Here is a 14,819-nt window from a genome sequence, read left to right as displayed (position 1 = left end):
TAATTGAGATACTATTAATTGCATATTGTGTTGAAAGCAGAAATGGTTAAGTTGTGGTTTGGAGGAATATATGGGGGAAATTATTTGGTTTATTATTATTGGTGAATATAATTAATTGATTTGTAAGAAATTGGATTGCATGGAAATAATTGGAATATTCATGTTCATATTGATTGATATATAAAAAAGATAGTTATATAACTAATTGATTTATATTAAAATGTTGAATTTATATTAAACAACTAATATTACATAATTAACCAATGTGAGGATGGATATAAAAATAGATGACAATGGGAAGGGGTATAATATAGAATAGAAGGGAAAAATTGAATTTGATTAAGATTAGAGATGAGGATGAAGGGTAATATTGGTTTTTTACAAAAATAGATGAGGAATAAATACGGCAAAAAGGAAATATAGAAATTGTAAATTTAATTGAAATGACTAAACACTGTTTAAATTTGTGAACCAGCCAAATACTCTGTTCAAAGAAAACACATTGTATGTTTGTATGTGTGTTTCTAATTATTGTTATTTATTCATATTTGTTCTCTTTTATTCTTTAAAGTTTAACAATTCATTCTTTATCTCAATATCTTTATATTTGTTTGGGGTTGGCTTTCTTCCCTTTCATCTTTTTTATTGTACAGCAATCTTTCTCCTCAAACCTACCACCTCTCTCTTTTCTTTCCTTCTTACTTTCTCTTCCTCCCCCTCTTCTTCTTCTCCCTACTTCGTCTTCCTTTCTCCTTCTCCTCCTCTCTTCCTCCCTCTCTTACCCTCCCTCCTACTCTAATTTCCCTTCCCTTCCTTCATCCCTCTCTATTGCTGTATCCTTTTATGCATATGGACTACTCAGAGGGCTGAAAGTTATTTTTGACTGGTCCTCGCACTTTTGACCAGTCCTCGAACTTACGACTGTCCTCACATTTGACGTTTTTGCCCTATCTTGTCATCATGGTGAAGAGAAGCAGTTGTGAAATGAGTGACACGGTTGTTAAGAATGCTACAATGGGCATAAATGATGACCAGTCATAAGTGCGACGACCGGTCAAAAGTGCGAGGACCTGTCAGAAATCACTTTTTTCAGCCTTCTGGGTAGTCCTTTTGTGCACAGGGACTACTCAGAGGGCTGAAAAAGTTATTTTTGACTGGTCCTCGCACTTTTGACCAGTCCTCGAACTTACGACGGTCCTCACATTTTACGTTTTTTGCCCTATCTTATACCATGTTGAAGAGAAGCAGTTGTGAAATGAGTGACATGGTTGTTAAGAATGCTGCACGGGCATAAATGTGAGGATGGTCAAAAGTGCGAGGCCCAGTCAGAAATGACTTTTTTCAGCCGAGTAGTCCCTATACACATAGCCACGCCCACCCAGTCACATGATCTCCAAGCCACGCCCACAGAACCGGTCGTAAAAAAATTTAGAGCCCACCCCTGCGTTCCACCCTCCGAGTGTCTTTTCCAAGCCATTCATGGCTCTTTCACTCAACGCTGCTCGGGGGCGTTATGGACGGTTTGTTCCGCCACCACAGACAGGCCTCGGCCTACCCGCTCTCCCTCCCTTCCCCGCTCCCGCCCCCACATCCTTCGCTTCCCAGCATGCCCCGGGGTTAAAAAAGCGGCTCGGGCCACTTCCGTCGCCGAACCAAGAAAACTCCTTCCGTCGCAGGTCCCATTCCGGAAGGGGAAGGGGCGGGACTCTCCCGCCAATCGCCGGCGCCGTCACCCCGAGCGACCAATCGGCGTCCGACGAGAGAGAGAGAAAGGAAGATGGCGGCCAGCGCGGTGCGGAGGGGCCTTTTGGGCCCGGCGCGGAGGTGAGGCCTCGGCCTTGATTTTCGTGTCCTCCGGCTGAGGGGGGGGAGGTCTTCTACGCCCCATTTCCCATCCTGGAGGTGGGGGTCGAGGGTCTCCGCTTCCTCTTCTTCCTCCTCCGCTTCTTCCCTTTCAGGCTCGCCGGGTCGCGGCGCTTCAGCAGCGGAGGCGGCTACCCGGGAACCCCTTTGACGGCTCCTCTGCCGGGGCTGCCCAAGCCCGCCTTCGCAGGCCTGGACGGGCCGGAGGGCTTCGAGACGGAGGTCAGCGCCTTGGAGGGCGGGCTGCGCGTGGCTTCCCAGAGGAGGTTCGGGCAGTTCTGCACGCTGGGCGGTAAGGGGGCGCCTGTGGGCGGGTGGGTAGGATGGGCGGCCGAAGCGACACCGGGGGCCCCGCCTGACCTTCCTTCTTCCTTCCTTCCTTCCTCCTTTCCTCTGCCCTGGGACCCCCCCAGTCCTCATCAACTCCGGCTCCAGATACGAAGCCAAGTACCACGCCGGGATTTCGCACTTCTTGGAGAAGTTGGCCTTCTCGGTAAGCTGCCCTTAGTTTTCCTTGAAATGGGGCTTGGGAAACAGCAAACGGTCGGCCGGCCTTAGGACCAGCCCTTTGGGGGGGGGGGTTGGGGGGGGAGGAGGCGTTAACCGAGACACACACACACACACACACACACACCAGATAAGGGGGAGGGTGGGGGGTGCGTCTTTCTGTGCTTTCCTCTTCTGCTCTTCTGCTCCTGGCCTGAAATAGGAATAGAATAGAATAAAAGACCAGAATAGAATTGGAATGGGGCCTTGGAGGTCTTCTAGTCCAGCCCCGTGCTCAAGCAAGAGAACTTCCAGGTATAGATACTATTTCAGACAAATGGATGTCCAGTCTCTTCTTTAGAAAGCCTCCAGTGATGGAGCACCCACAATATGAGCCGAGGTGGCTTCAGCTGACTGCTAGTTCAGCAGATCAGCGGATCAAATCTCACCGGCTCAAGGTTGACTCAGCCTTCCATCCTTCCGAGGTGGGTAAAATGAGGACCCAGATTGTTGGGGGCAAGAGGCTGGCTCTGTAAACCGTTTAGAGAGGGCTGCAAAGCACTGTGAAGCAGTATATAAGTCTAAGTGCTATTGTCCTTCCTTCCTTCCTTCCTTCCTTCCTTCCTTCCTTCCTTCCTTCCTTCCTTCCTTCCTTCCTTCCTTCCTTCCTTCCTTCCTTCCACAGTGGTTACAATGCAGTATTGCAAACTAACTCTGCCCATTGCCAGGAGTTCGATTCTCTATGGCTCAAGGTTGACTCAGCCTTCCATCCTTCCGAGGTGGGTAAAATGAGGACCCAGATTGCTGGGGGGCAATAGGCTATTTAGTATACTGTCTTTGGTGTAAGCCGCCCAGAGTCCTCGGAGAATGGGCGGCATAGAAATATGAATAATAAAATAAAAAATAAATATATAAACTTCTAGTGGCAAGCTGTTCCACTGGTTAATTGTCCTCACTGTTAGGAAGTTTCTCCTTCATTCCAAATTGCTTCTCTCCTTGATGAGTTTCCATCCATTGTTTCTTGTCCTGTTTCTCTGGTGCTTTGGACAATAATTTGACCGCCTTCTTCTTTGTGGCAGCCCCTCAAGTACTGGAAGACTGCTATCGTATCACCCCTAGTCAGTGGTGGGTTGGTACCGGTTCTCCCCGGTTCGGGAGAGCCGGTAGTGGAAATATTCATAGGAGAGAGAACCAGTTCGCTATGAATGTCAGTTTGGCCCTCCCACGTGCTATACCTACCTTTATTTCCTTTGTTTTTTGGTCAGGCGCTGCTGAGGGGATTGCCATGCCTCGGCTGGTTTTTTTCCTAATGCGCTTGCACGAAGCACAAGTTCGGCGATCACGCGCAAAGTGCATGTGCGATGCGAACCAGTGGTAAAACAGATTAGAACCCACCACTGCCCCTAGTCCTTCTTTTCTGTAGACTGGCCAGACCCAAATCCTGCAGCTGTTTTAGTCTCCAGGCTTTTGATCATCTTAGTTGCTTTTCTATGCACTCTTTCTAGAGTCTTAACATCTTTTTTATAGAGGAGTAGAGTAGAGTAGACACAAGGAATTTGTCTCTGGTGCAGAAGCTCTCCATGTACGTGCAGAGCAACAAAATAATACAGGTAGTTCTCAATTTACAACAGTTAGTGACTAACTGTTCAAAGTTAGTGACAGTTGAAAGTTACAACTGAAAAAAGTGACTTATGACAGAGATACCCAATTCCTGCAACCGTTCTTTACATGTTTTTTTTTTAATTTTTTAATTTTTATTTTTTATTCGATTTCTATACCGCCCTACTCCCGAAGGACTCAGGGCGGTGCACAGCCAGACAATAAAAAACACATCCATACAAAATTTAAAAGTAGAATAAAATCAAATTAAATAGTTTTGGCTCCGACAAATTTAAAACCCCAAACTTTTAAAAACCAATTTAAAATTGAATATATAAAATACTAAAAGATATTTAAAATTTTAAAAATCTTTTATAAAAGAGGGGGAAAATTAGGCCAGGCTGGCCTGGTGAAATAGTAAGGTCTTTAAGGCGCGGCGGAAGGTGCGCAGATCCGGGATCCTCCGTATCTCTGGGGGGAGCTCGTTCCAGATAGTAGGTTTGAGCTTCCAGTCCTCTAATCCTCTTGGTTGCTCTTCTCTGCTCTTTTTCTAGAGTCTCAGTATCTTTTTTACATTGTGGCGACCAAAACTGGATGCAAGATTCCAAGTGTGGTTTTACTAAGGCTTATAAAGCGGTACTAATACCTCACATGATCTTGATTCTATGCCTCTGTTTATGCAACCCAGAGTTGTATTAGCTTTTTTTGGCTGCTGCTGCAGCAAAAGCTGGCAGCAAACCTCTAAATATTACATCCCAGGGAAATTGGTTATTGCATGTAACTGCTTAACTGGATATAATTTAATTAATTTTTATTTTGCCTTCTTGACCCAATTCTCTCTGAGAAAACGAACTCCTTTGCTTTGTTCCCTCCTTTTCTCTTTAGTCTACAGCTCAGTTTAGCAGCAAGGATGAGATCCTCCTCATGTTGGAGAAGCACGGAGGCATTTGTGATTGCCAGGTGTCAAGGTCTGTTTCCTGTTGGGTGTCCTTTGGTCAGGCAATGCTTTGACAAATCCCAGCCAAGCGATGTGGCTTTTGACTGGAAGAGTATAACCCTATTATATATTGCATACTTTTATCCTACCTCTCATTATATAATGGGATCCCCTCCATCCTTCACAGGGAGGCTAATGGGAGATTCTGTCGTTTGAGTTTAGTTTGAGTGATGCAATGGGCCGTTTTTCACCCAAGAGTTTTAAGCAGGGGTGAAATGCTCCCGGTTCAGACCGGATCGCCCGATCCAGTAGCGATGGAGGCGGGTGGTTCGGAGAACCAGTAGCAAAAATCCCTGCCACCCCCCCTCCCCCATGCCCAGCTGAGCCGCACAATCATCAGAGGCTTTTTTTTAACTTTTAAAAGCATTTTTTCAACAACCTCTTTGGTGGAAAAAATGCTTTTAAAAGTAAAAAAAAAAGCCTCTGATGATCGCACGGCTCAGCTGGGATCGTCAAAGGCTTTTAAAAGAAAAAAAAACACCTTTTTTTCTTTTAAATGCCTCTGATAATCCAAGTTGAGTTTTTTAAAAAGCCTCTGCCGATCAGGCAACTCAGCTGGGATTGTCAGAGTCTTTTGAAAGCATTTTTTTACAACCTCTTCGCCGAAAGAATGTAGAAAAAATGGTTTTAAAAGTTAAAAAAATGGCCACGCCCACCCAGTCACATTAACCCCCCCTCCCAACAAGCCACACCCACAGAACCGGTAGTAACAAATTTTAGATTTCACCACTGGTTTTAAGGTTCTTTGTTGCGGGGTCTTAAATGTGCCTTCGCACCCTAGGTGAAGACCCTGCCACCCCAGTAGAACACAAAACCAATTTTGCTCTTCTTTCAGGGATACCACAATGTATGCCGTTTCTGCAGATAGCAGGGGCCTTGATGCCATGGTCAGTCTGTTGGCTGATGTGGTTCTCCAACCCAGACTGTCAGGTAATCTAGTAAATAAAAAAATAATAGTTAAAAAAAAGTAGATTGGCAGGTGCCATCGTCACAGAGTCTTCTGTGCATGGAGAGAAGAAGAAGAAGTGAGAGCAAAAGCCAGGCAGGATTTCTCTGTCCCACCTGAACGCAAATTGCGTTGCTGTAAAGGTGTTAGTGATTTCTGCCAGTGGAGAATGTGGTGCAGTGGCATAATTTGGAAGGACAGGAGAGACCAAGATGGCGGGAGGGGCGTAGGTGGGTATGCCCAATCAAATTTATCAGCTGGGAAGAAACAGGTTGATTCTGTGGGATTTGGTGGCTGAAAATTGGGAGCAATTTTCCTCCCCTTCCAGGGGGTTTGGGCCATTGTCCCTTGGGAGGAGGTTGGTCCGAGATCCAAAGGGTTGGCTTCTCTTGGCAGATGAGGAAATCGAGATGACTCGTATGGCGGTCCGCTTTGAGCTGCAGGACCTGAACATGAGACCTGATCCAGAGCCGTTGCTGACCGAGATGATCCATGCAGTAAGGCCCTCTGGCATTCTGCCCCATGAAGCCCCTGAGCCCTTCAGTGACCTCTGCCTAATCTCCTGGCTTGGGGGAAGGACGCTGTTATCAGCATGCCAAGAAAGGCAACCCCTAAGTAATTTGAGGGGCCCGTGGTGGCTTCCTCAGTCTTGAAAAATCCCTTTTCAACAGTGGATGTGGGACCGGAAATAATTTTCAGAAGAAACACAAGTTTGTCTTTTTTTATGATAAGCAATGAGGTTCATTATGTGAGGTGGGGCACAATAAGATAAAAACATGTTTTGTTTTGCTAATGCATTGTGTTCCTGCCTGCAATCTGGGAAGTGAAAGGAAATATTCAGTCCAGGGGTATGCAGCTTTGGGGAATGCAAAGTCAAAATGGGGCATTGTGTGAGTGTGAGTGCGCACGCTGCCCCCCAAAAGCTGCATCTTTCCTTCCAACTGACTGGGTGTGACACTGCTTCAGAGGGGTGTGGGACTCCTCTTTGAGGAGGTACCTCATCTGCTGCTATGTTGGCTTTGGGTCCAAAGTGCTTCACACAGAACTGCTTGCAGGCCCTGACATTGAGGATTCCTTCAAAGAGCTGAGAAGCAAAATGTTCTCAGTAGCTCAGGCCATGGATCAGGGAGACCTGGCTTCAAATCCAGGTTTATCTCACAACTCAGTGAAAGTGGAATCCGTTGCATAATGCTTAGAAGAGCCTTTAGGAGAGGTGGTTACTTTCTCAGGTGTGGGGCTCCCTTATGCTCACTAGAGATATCATCAAAGTCGAGCAGCAAGGGCTCTTCCCGTGTCTTGGTGCACGTGGCCAACCGTAATCCTAAACCGAGGAAGGGAGGTCACAAATGTTTTGTCATTGCCTTGTTTTGTTGTTGTTATTGTTTGAAAATCATTGTGTTTGTCCTGATCTCCCACAGGCAGCCTATAGGGAAAACACTGTGGGATTGAACAGGTTCTGTCCTGCAGACAACATTGAGAAAATTGACAGGACGGTCCTCCACTCGTACCTGAGGAATTACTACACCCCCGACAGGATGGTGTTGGCTGGCGTGGGGATTGAACACCAGCAGCTTGTGGACTGTGCTCGCAAGTACTTCCTGGGAGCCGTTCCGGCGTGGGGAAGTGGGAAAGCCGAGGATGTGGACAAGTCAGTTGCCCAGTACACGGGAGGGATCCTGAAGGTGAGGAAGGGAAGGCAGCTTCTGCTTTTCTTGCCAAGCTCTGCAGAAGCAGCTGGAGTTCAGTTCAGGGCCAGGACTCATTATTGGCACGTTAGGAAGCAAAACCTCCTTTGTATCTCTTGGGTTTCATAAAGTGATTTGTTATTATTTAAAATGGGGTTTAAAATTGCCTTAAATGTGTTCTCAGAGCAGCTAAAACAAAGTTAAAGTGATAAAAATCTGGGAAGGATGTGCAGTGCAGGCCGTCCTTGACTTATGACTCTTTGTTCAGTGACTGTTTGAAATTGTGACGGGTGAACGAAGGGACTTGCAACCTCCCCCCTCAATTTATGGCCATTGCAGCAGCCCTGCAGTCACGCGATTGCCAGCTGCCAAGCACCCTGCAGTGTTGTGATGCCACTTGTAATCTTCCCTGTTTGTTTCCTCAGAAAGGCAACAGGAAAGCCAACAGTAAAAATTGCCAGGTGCTGCCCAGGACTCCCTCTGGTTGCTGGGGGCCGACTGAAACTCTTTTTAGGATAGACTTCTTTTACAGCCAGCCTCCGACGGGAGAAGGGCTGCCTGCCAGATTAATTTCACCCGGCACACGGGGCAGAGTCCCTCCTGCAAGTAGCCCTGTCGCTCTCAAAGACCCTGGTTGAAAAGAGACTTTCCGCCTTTCAGAAACATCTCATGAAATGGCTTTCTAGATAGAAAATTAGCAAATGCAGCCTTTTTAAAGGCTGGCACGCAACGGGGAGGGGAACCGGTTGTCTCTCCCCTCCCCACCCTGCGCCAGACTAGATCTTTTTCCCCCATCACTTTTTAAGAGCAAATCGCTGCTTGTAGAGAGACCAGGTAACACTTCTGCTGTCAGTGGGGCTGAGTGAAGAAGACCCTCCGTGCCAGGGTTGCCTATCTGATGGATTTCGCCCTGTGTGGGGCAGAGTCCCTCTGCAAGCCACCCTTCTTCTCTCAGACGTAGGCTTGAACACATGGGCATGGTGAAAGCCAAGAGGGATTTTTGCTTGCTGCATGGAGCTGCATTTGCCTGTGCTTTGCTAAATCTTGCTTAGTCCCAAAGGTGCTTTTTCTGGAAGCAACTGGACTTTCTTGTTTTTTCTTTTGAAGACATTTCGCTTCTCATCCCAAAAGCTTCTTCAGCTCTGACAGGATGGTGGAGAATGGAAGGATTTATACTCCTTGCAGACAGCTGGTCATTTGCATCCTTTTAGAGGGTCATTGAAGCACTTTGAGGTTTACATGTGTCCTCAGGGTCACCTGAGTGGTGCAAATGGTTCAATTTTTCCCTCTGGAAATCCATTCCTACTCCCACCCCATTCCAAGGGTCTTCATCCCAAATTGTTTAGCTAGAAGTCTGCAGAGATTCTCCATCATCCAGGTCATGGTTGTTCCAAAGGTGCTTTTTTAGGAGGCAACTGGAGTTTTATATTCCTGCAAGGAATATAAATCCTTCCATTTCCCATTGTCCTGCCAGAGCTGAAGAAGCTTCTTGGATGAGAAGCAAAATGTCTTCAAAGAAAAAACCAGAAACTCTAGTTGCCTCCTGAAAAAGCACCTTTGGGACAACCATGACCTGGAGGACTGAGAATCTCTCCAAGTCTTGCTTAGCTTTTGCCAAGCAGTGTCTTTGAAGGCATCACAACTAGCTGACAGATGGATTTCACCCTGTGAGGGGCAGGGTCCCTCCACAAAGCAGTCCTCCTGCTCTCAGACCCTGGCAAAGCTTTTCCCCACCTTTCGAAAAGATGCCTTTTGTTGGTTGGCAGCAAATTACATCTTTCTGAAGCGGAGAAAGCGGAAAATGGATAATTGGAGGGACAATATTAAATTACAATCCAAAGTGCAAGGAAGAGATCTTCTCTCTTAGAATCAGAATGTCTTGGGCCACTTGTTGAGTGATGCAATCATGTGGAAGCCTCACTTAATGACCATCTCAACCTGTGACCCTAATGAGCAGGCTCCATTATGGTCGTAAGTCAAGGTAGTAGTAGATTTTGTGTCTCTTCCAAGGTGAACATAAAGAGCCACTCACAACGCTACAAGGCAGTCCAAGTATTAAAAGCAGTAAAAAGCACTGAAGGTTAAAAGGGAGCTCTAGAGCAGGGGTCTCCAACCTTGGCAACTTTAAGCCTGGCGGACTTCAACTCCCAGAATTCCACAGCCAGGAGTCGAAGTCCGCCAGGCTTAAAGTTGCCAAGGTTGGAGACCCCTGCTCTAGAGCCAATAGCCAGCTAGTCGCATAAAAGCCAAATTCCCACGGAATCTCCCCCTCTCTCTGCAGCTGGAGAAGGACATGTCAGACGTGAGTTTAGGGCCCACCCCCATCCCAGAGTTGGCCCACATCATGATTGGACTAGAAAGCTGCTCATTTCTGGTAAGCATCCATCCACTTCTGGCTGTGGCGGCCCTTTTTGCTTGGACGTCCAAGTGACCCTCTGGTTTGGCTTCCCTGCTCCAGGAGGAAGACTTCATCCCCTTTGCCGTCTTAAACATGATGATGGGGGGCGGTGGCTCTTTCTCGGCTGGAGGCCCCGGCAAAGGCATGTTCACGCGGCTATACCTCAACGTCCTCAACCGGTACGTCCCTGGGCTTCTCATGTTGCTGCGTGGGACCTTCAGTTTGGGGGGAGTGTCCAAAGAGAGAAAGGAGTAAAAATGTGTAGCCAGTTTACACATTGTGCTAAAGCATAATTGGCTTTAATTGTATGTGTGTTGGGGAGGTTGGCTAACCCAGCAGTGATAGAGCTCCAGGGTCATTCTAAGACATAAATTATGGTTTTACAAGAGCCGCAGTGGTTAGAATGCAGAACTGCAGACTATTTCTGCTGCCTGCCTGCAATTTGCCAGTTCAAATCTCACCGGCTCATGGTTGACTCAGCCTTCCGTCCTTCTGAGGTCAGTAAAATGATTGTTGGGGGGCAAGAGGCTGACTCTGTAAACCGCTTAGAGAGGGCTGTAAAGCAGTGTGAAGTGGCATATAAGTGCTATTGCTACAAACAGACAGCAGACAAAATCTAAACCAAGTAAACCCCTTTGGCTTATCACAGTATTTGAACCAGGCCTGTAGTTTGAGCCCTACAAGGTAGACCAAATGAAGAGGCACCATGTAGGCCTAAAACTACTTTTATTCCAGTGTTTATAGGAGCAGAATCTTGCCAGTCTGAATGTGCTTCCCACCCACCCTCTTCATGTGAATTGGGGTTGCTGCCGTAAGCATTTTTGTAAATCTCTATCCTGGTGTGAGCTCAAGCCATGTTGATCTGTTTGTTGCTGTGGTAATGGATCCTCCTTCAAGGCCATCCTCTCTGCTCTCTACACTCCGTCACCATCAGGATGGGCAGCAAAGGGCATGTCTGTTAACTTGAAGGGTCCTGAGAATGTCCCCTAAGCCAGGCAAACTCCTTGGGGCCGAAGTCTCCCTCTCGTCTTGCAGAATCACTCATTCAGCGTTCCCGATTGCCTGGATAGTATGTGGGTTGTGTTCAGTGCTTGGCCCAACTCCAGCTTCCCAGGACTTTTCAGATTTCCCATTCTGCCCAGGTTGGGGATCGATAGATGGGCGTCACCAGCACATTGAGATTCTTCATCCTAGACGAATGGGAGACCTTTCTCTCATAGACATTAAGCTCCACTGAGCCCTGAGAGGCCCCTCCTGACGCTCCAGGGGAGTTGAACCTTCTCCCTGTAGCCCCCAAGGGAACCATCCACTCCAGGAGAAGGAGAGCTACCATATAATGATGGCCCTCATTGCAGCAGTCCAGGAGGACCCTGGAGTCACAAGCCTGGAAGGCTACTGAGATAGTCGTACTGCCACCCTCCAGGCTCAGTCCATTGATGGGAATGACCTGCGTGGTTTCCATCCCACCCCGGGCTTGACTCCTGATTGCTCTGGGTCCAGCCCTTTGTGGTGACTGATCAGCCCTTTTCTTGACAATCTGGAATGGCAGATCCACAGTGGGCCTTTTCTGTGTTCTCACAATAATTGCAGCCTGAGTGAACAGATGAATGAATGTATCTGCGAGTTTGGCAGAATCTGATTGGCTGATACCTTGGCCTTCCCTGGGCCAGCTGGTGGCTGGGGCTGATGGGACATGTGGTCCGACTCTTGAAGAGGACTCATAGTTACGAGAGGCTCTTAGGGAACCCTGCAAGGCTGCCGATATTCACCCCTGTCCCCTTCTCTGCTGCTGTCTCTCCCAGGCACCACTGGATGTACAACGCCACCTCCTACCACCACAGCTATGAGGACACCGGCCTCCTGTGCATTCACGCCAGCGCAGATCCCAGACAGGTGAGCTGGTCCTCAGAATGGATCCCTCGCCTGCCAGGCATGTCCTCTTAGCCAATTGGAGATTGGGCTGCATCTACCAGGCCAGCAGACGAGCGAGGGAGGGAGCAGCCGTCCCCAGTGTCCCCTTGCCTGGCCTGGCGAGGAGGAGATCTCCTTTCCTGCCCTCACCCCAGAGGCCTCCCCCAAAGCTCTCCACCCTACAGGAAGGGGGAGGCCTTGAACAGAATTGATTCTCACGTCTGCGTCTCCTCGATTGCAGGTCCGTGAAATGGTGGAGATCATTACCCGGGAATTTGTTTTAATGGCTGGAAACCTGGGAGAGGTAAGAGGTCAGGGTGGAGGGTTTATGTTGGGGCTTTGGGGTCGGATGAGAGGCTGGAGCAACCCCATTGCCTCTCCGTCTAGGTTGAGCTGGAGCGGGCCAAGACCCAGTTGAGGTCCATGCTGATGATGAACCTGGAGTCCCGGCCGGTCATTTTTGAGGATGTTGGGAGGCAGGTCTTGGCCACGGGAGGGAGGAAGCTACCACAGGAGCTCTGTGTCCTGATCGGTAAGTGACAGGCTCGGCTGCCTAAGTTGCGGCTCGATGGAGCCTTCCCTCGTGAGGTGAGGAAGTTTGGGGAGGGGGCCTTGGTTTCTGAGTCTGCTGCCAAAGTGAGCCCACCTCCCCTGCTCTGCTGCCCAAAACCCCCTTGTGGAATTTCACCGGCCTCCTCAGCCGGAGTGGCTTCCCCTTGGGCTTTCTCTCGCTCCGTTCCTCTTGTGTCTCTGGGCCCATTCCCCACTGATTCTGATGGGCCAGACTGGGTGGCCCGTATTATAGTAGTGGAGCAGTCTTGTGTGGGAGCCGGTGCCACACGGAGCCGCCCAAATTGATCCCGGTGGCCTTCGTTTCCCTCCTGCACAGGCAAAGTGAGCGCCAGTGACATCAAACGGGTAGCAACGAAGATGCTGCGGAAGAAGCCGGCGGTTGCCGCCCTGGGGGACTTGCGGGAGCTGCCCAGCTACGAGCACATCCAGGGCGCCCTTTCCAGCAAGGACGGGCGGCTTCCCAGGGTCTACCGGCTGTTCCGTTAACGTGGCGGTTGCCCCACCGAGACATTTGGTCGAGACGAGCCATTGCTTGCCAAGAGGCTTCTCATCTGCCAGGGTGCGCACCCTGGGAATCGGAGGAGGGTGGTTGGCAGAGCCACATGTCTGTCCCAATTCTGTTCATCCTCAAGATAACTTATTTTGCGAGACTCAAAACTAAATGAGAAGATGGAGGCCGAACGGTTGAAGAGAGCTGCTCCTACAAATCAGATTGCTATTTTGGTATTTCAAATTCCTGTCCTTGTTGAGTTGTCTTGAATTAAGGGGACAATTAAGTCTGAGCCCAAGCCCTGGTACAGTCCATGGCGAACAATACAGATAAAAAGAGTTAATGACGGTGCTACGCTGTGGTATGTTGACCTTTGTTTCCAAAATTAAGTTTAAACTCTGGTAGAATGCAATTGTATTTGGAATTGATAGCAACAAAACTGAATTTCAAGTTTAGTAGATTTATTCAGAGTCTACATTGCGTCTTTAATTGCGATAGACAGTTTTTCCTGTTATTCTTGACCCAAGATGAAAACTTTTCCCCTATAGGTAGTCCTTGACTGAGGACCACAATTTGAACCAGAATTTCTGTTGTAAGTTGTCATAAAGTGAGATATCATGTGACAGGAATGGGACAACTCAGCACAACTTGCTGCGGTCAACTCTCTGAAGGACAATTTTAACAATTCTATTTCATTATTTAAAATAAATAAAAATTTTAATTTTTGCCATTCACATTTTATTCTGCCCCTCCTTCTGCATCCTTTCTTTAATGATTCTATCCCATCATTTCTCTGATACCAGGGAGTTGTCTTGCAGCAAGTTGGCCCTGGCAAATGGGCTGTGGTGAGGTAGCCATGGCGAATTGTCATAGACCCTCACGTGATCGGTTCTGACTTCACAACCATCTTTACAGTGGTAGTAATTCAAGTCACAGCAGTCGTAAATGTGAATCCAGCTGTTATTTTTGCCAGAAACTGGTAAAAAAAGGTCACAAATCACATTTGTGACTGGGATGCTACAACTGGTTGTACGTGAGAGCCAGTTGCCAAATGCCCAAATTGTGGTGATGTGACTACAGGCTGAGTAAAGGTCATTAGTTCAAATTTAGGTTATAACTGACTTTTTGGGGGCTGTCATTAATTTGAGCCATCAAGTCGAGAAGTACTGTTCTGCAGGGAGATAGACCCTCCTCTCGTACTCTTGCAGATAAAATCCTCCTTTTTCAATGCGACCAGGAATTTCAATGAAATTCGTTGAGATGAAAGGATTCTGGTCTAATTGCAGAGGCAGGGAGCACTGAAAACAGCCTGAAGCATCAGCTAAATAAATACCCAGTTACCTTCCTGTTCCTCTTCCCAGCCTCCTTGTCCTCTCCAGCAGGATGGCCGATGGCTCATCCCATCAAAGGGGAGCAAAGGAGATGCTGGGGTGGAACCTTGGGCACATTTACTATACTTGGCATTTGCTGTGAAGCACAACTTCTGTGGGGGTTTTCTTGGTAAGGAATCGAACCCAGATTTCCTTCATGGAGTTGCAGGCTGGAAGAATGCTCTGGGGCAGGGGTCTCCAACCGTGGCAACTTTTAAGACTTGTGGACTTCAACTCCCAGAACTCTGGGAACTGAGGTCCACAAGTCTTAAAGTTGCCAAGATTGGAGACCCCTGCTCTGGGATAACCCAGTGCTACAAGCAACTCTATGTGTTAAACGTTCTGAATCTTGTAATTAATGCTTAATATGTCCCATAAAGGGGAACGGGAAAACTTGTATTCCATGTTGAAAATACTGGACTTCCACTGATGAGGATTTAAATTAGCTCCAGGTAGGAATACAGGTATATCAGCAGTGCAGAGGTTAAAGAAGCAGGCAAC

The 14,819-nt window shown here is 47.9% G+C and overlaps 1 protein-coding gene across 1 annotated transcript; it reads left to right on the top strand.

Annotated features, from left to right (window-relative positions):
* The first annotated feature begins 1,752 nt into the window (after positions 1 to 1,752).
* PMPCA (peptidase, mitochondrial processing subunit alpha) lies at positions 1,753 to 13,682 on the top strand. Its single transcript, XM_070955639.1, has 13 exons — positions 1,753 to 1,824; positions 1,959 to 2,155; positions 2,277 to 2,356; positions 4,834 to 4,916; positions 5,781 to 5,875; positions 6,288 to 6,388; positions 7,310 to 7,573; positions 9,858 to 9,950; positions 10,035 to 10,153; positions 11,777 to 11,867; positions 12,127 to 12,189; positions 12,273 to 12,417; positions 12,775 to 13,682. The coding sequence occupies exons 1-13, from the start codon at positions 1,778 to 1,780 to the stop codon at positions 12,942 to 12,944; spliced, it is 1,548 nt and encodes a 515-aa protein (XP_070811740.1). The 5' UTR covers positions 1,753 to 1,777; the 3' UTR covers positions 12,945 to 13,682.
* The last annotated feature ends 1,137 nt before the right edge of the window (positions 13,683 to 14,819 follow it).

This window comes from Pituophis catenifer, unplaced genomic scaffold, assembly GCF_029215685.1.
Source record: "Pituophis catenifer annectens isolate HBS135680 unplaced genomic scaffold, rPitCat1.0.hap2 SCAF_17, whole genome shotgun sequence".
Classification (NCBI taxonomy): domain Eukaryota; kingdom Metazoa; phylum Chordata; class Lepidosauria; order Squamata; family Colubridae; genus Pituophis; species Pituophis catenifer.
Note: the sequence above shows the minus strand (reverse complement) of the source record. Positions and strands in the feature narration are given on the sequence as shown.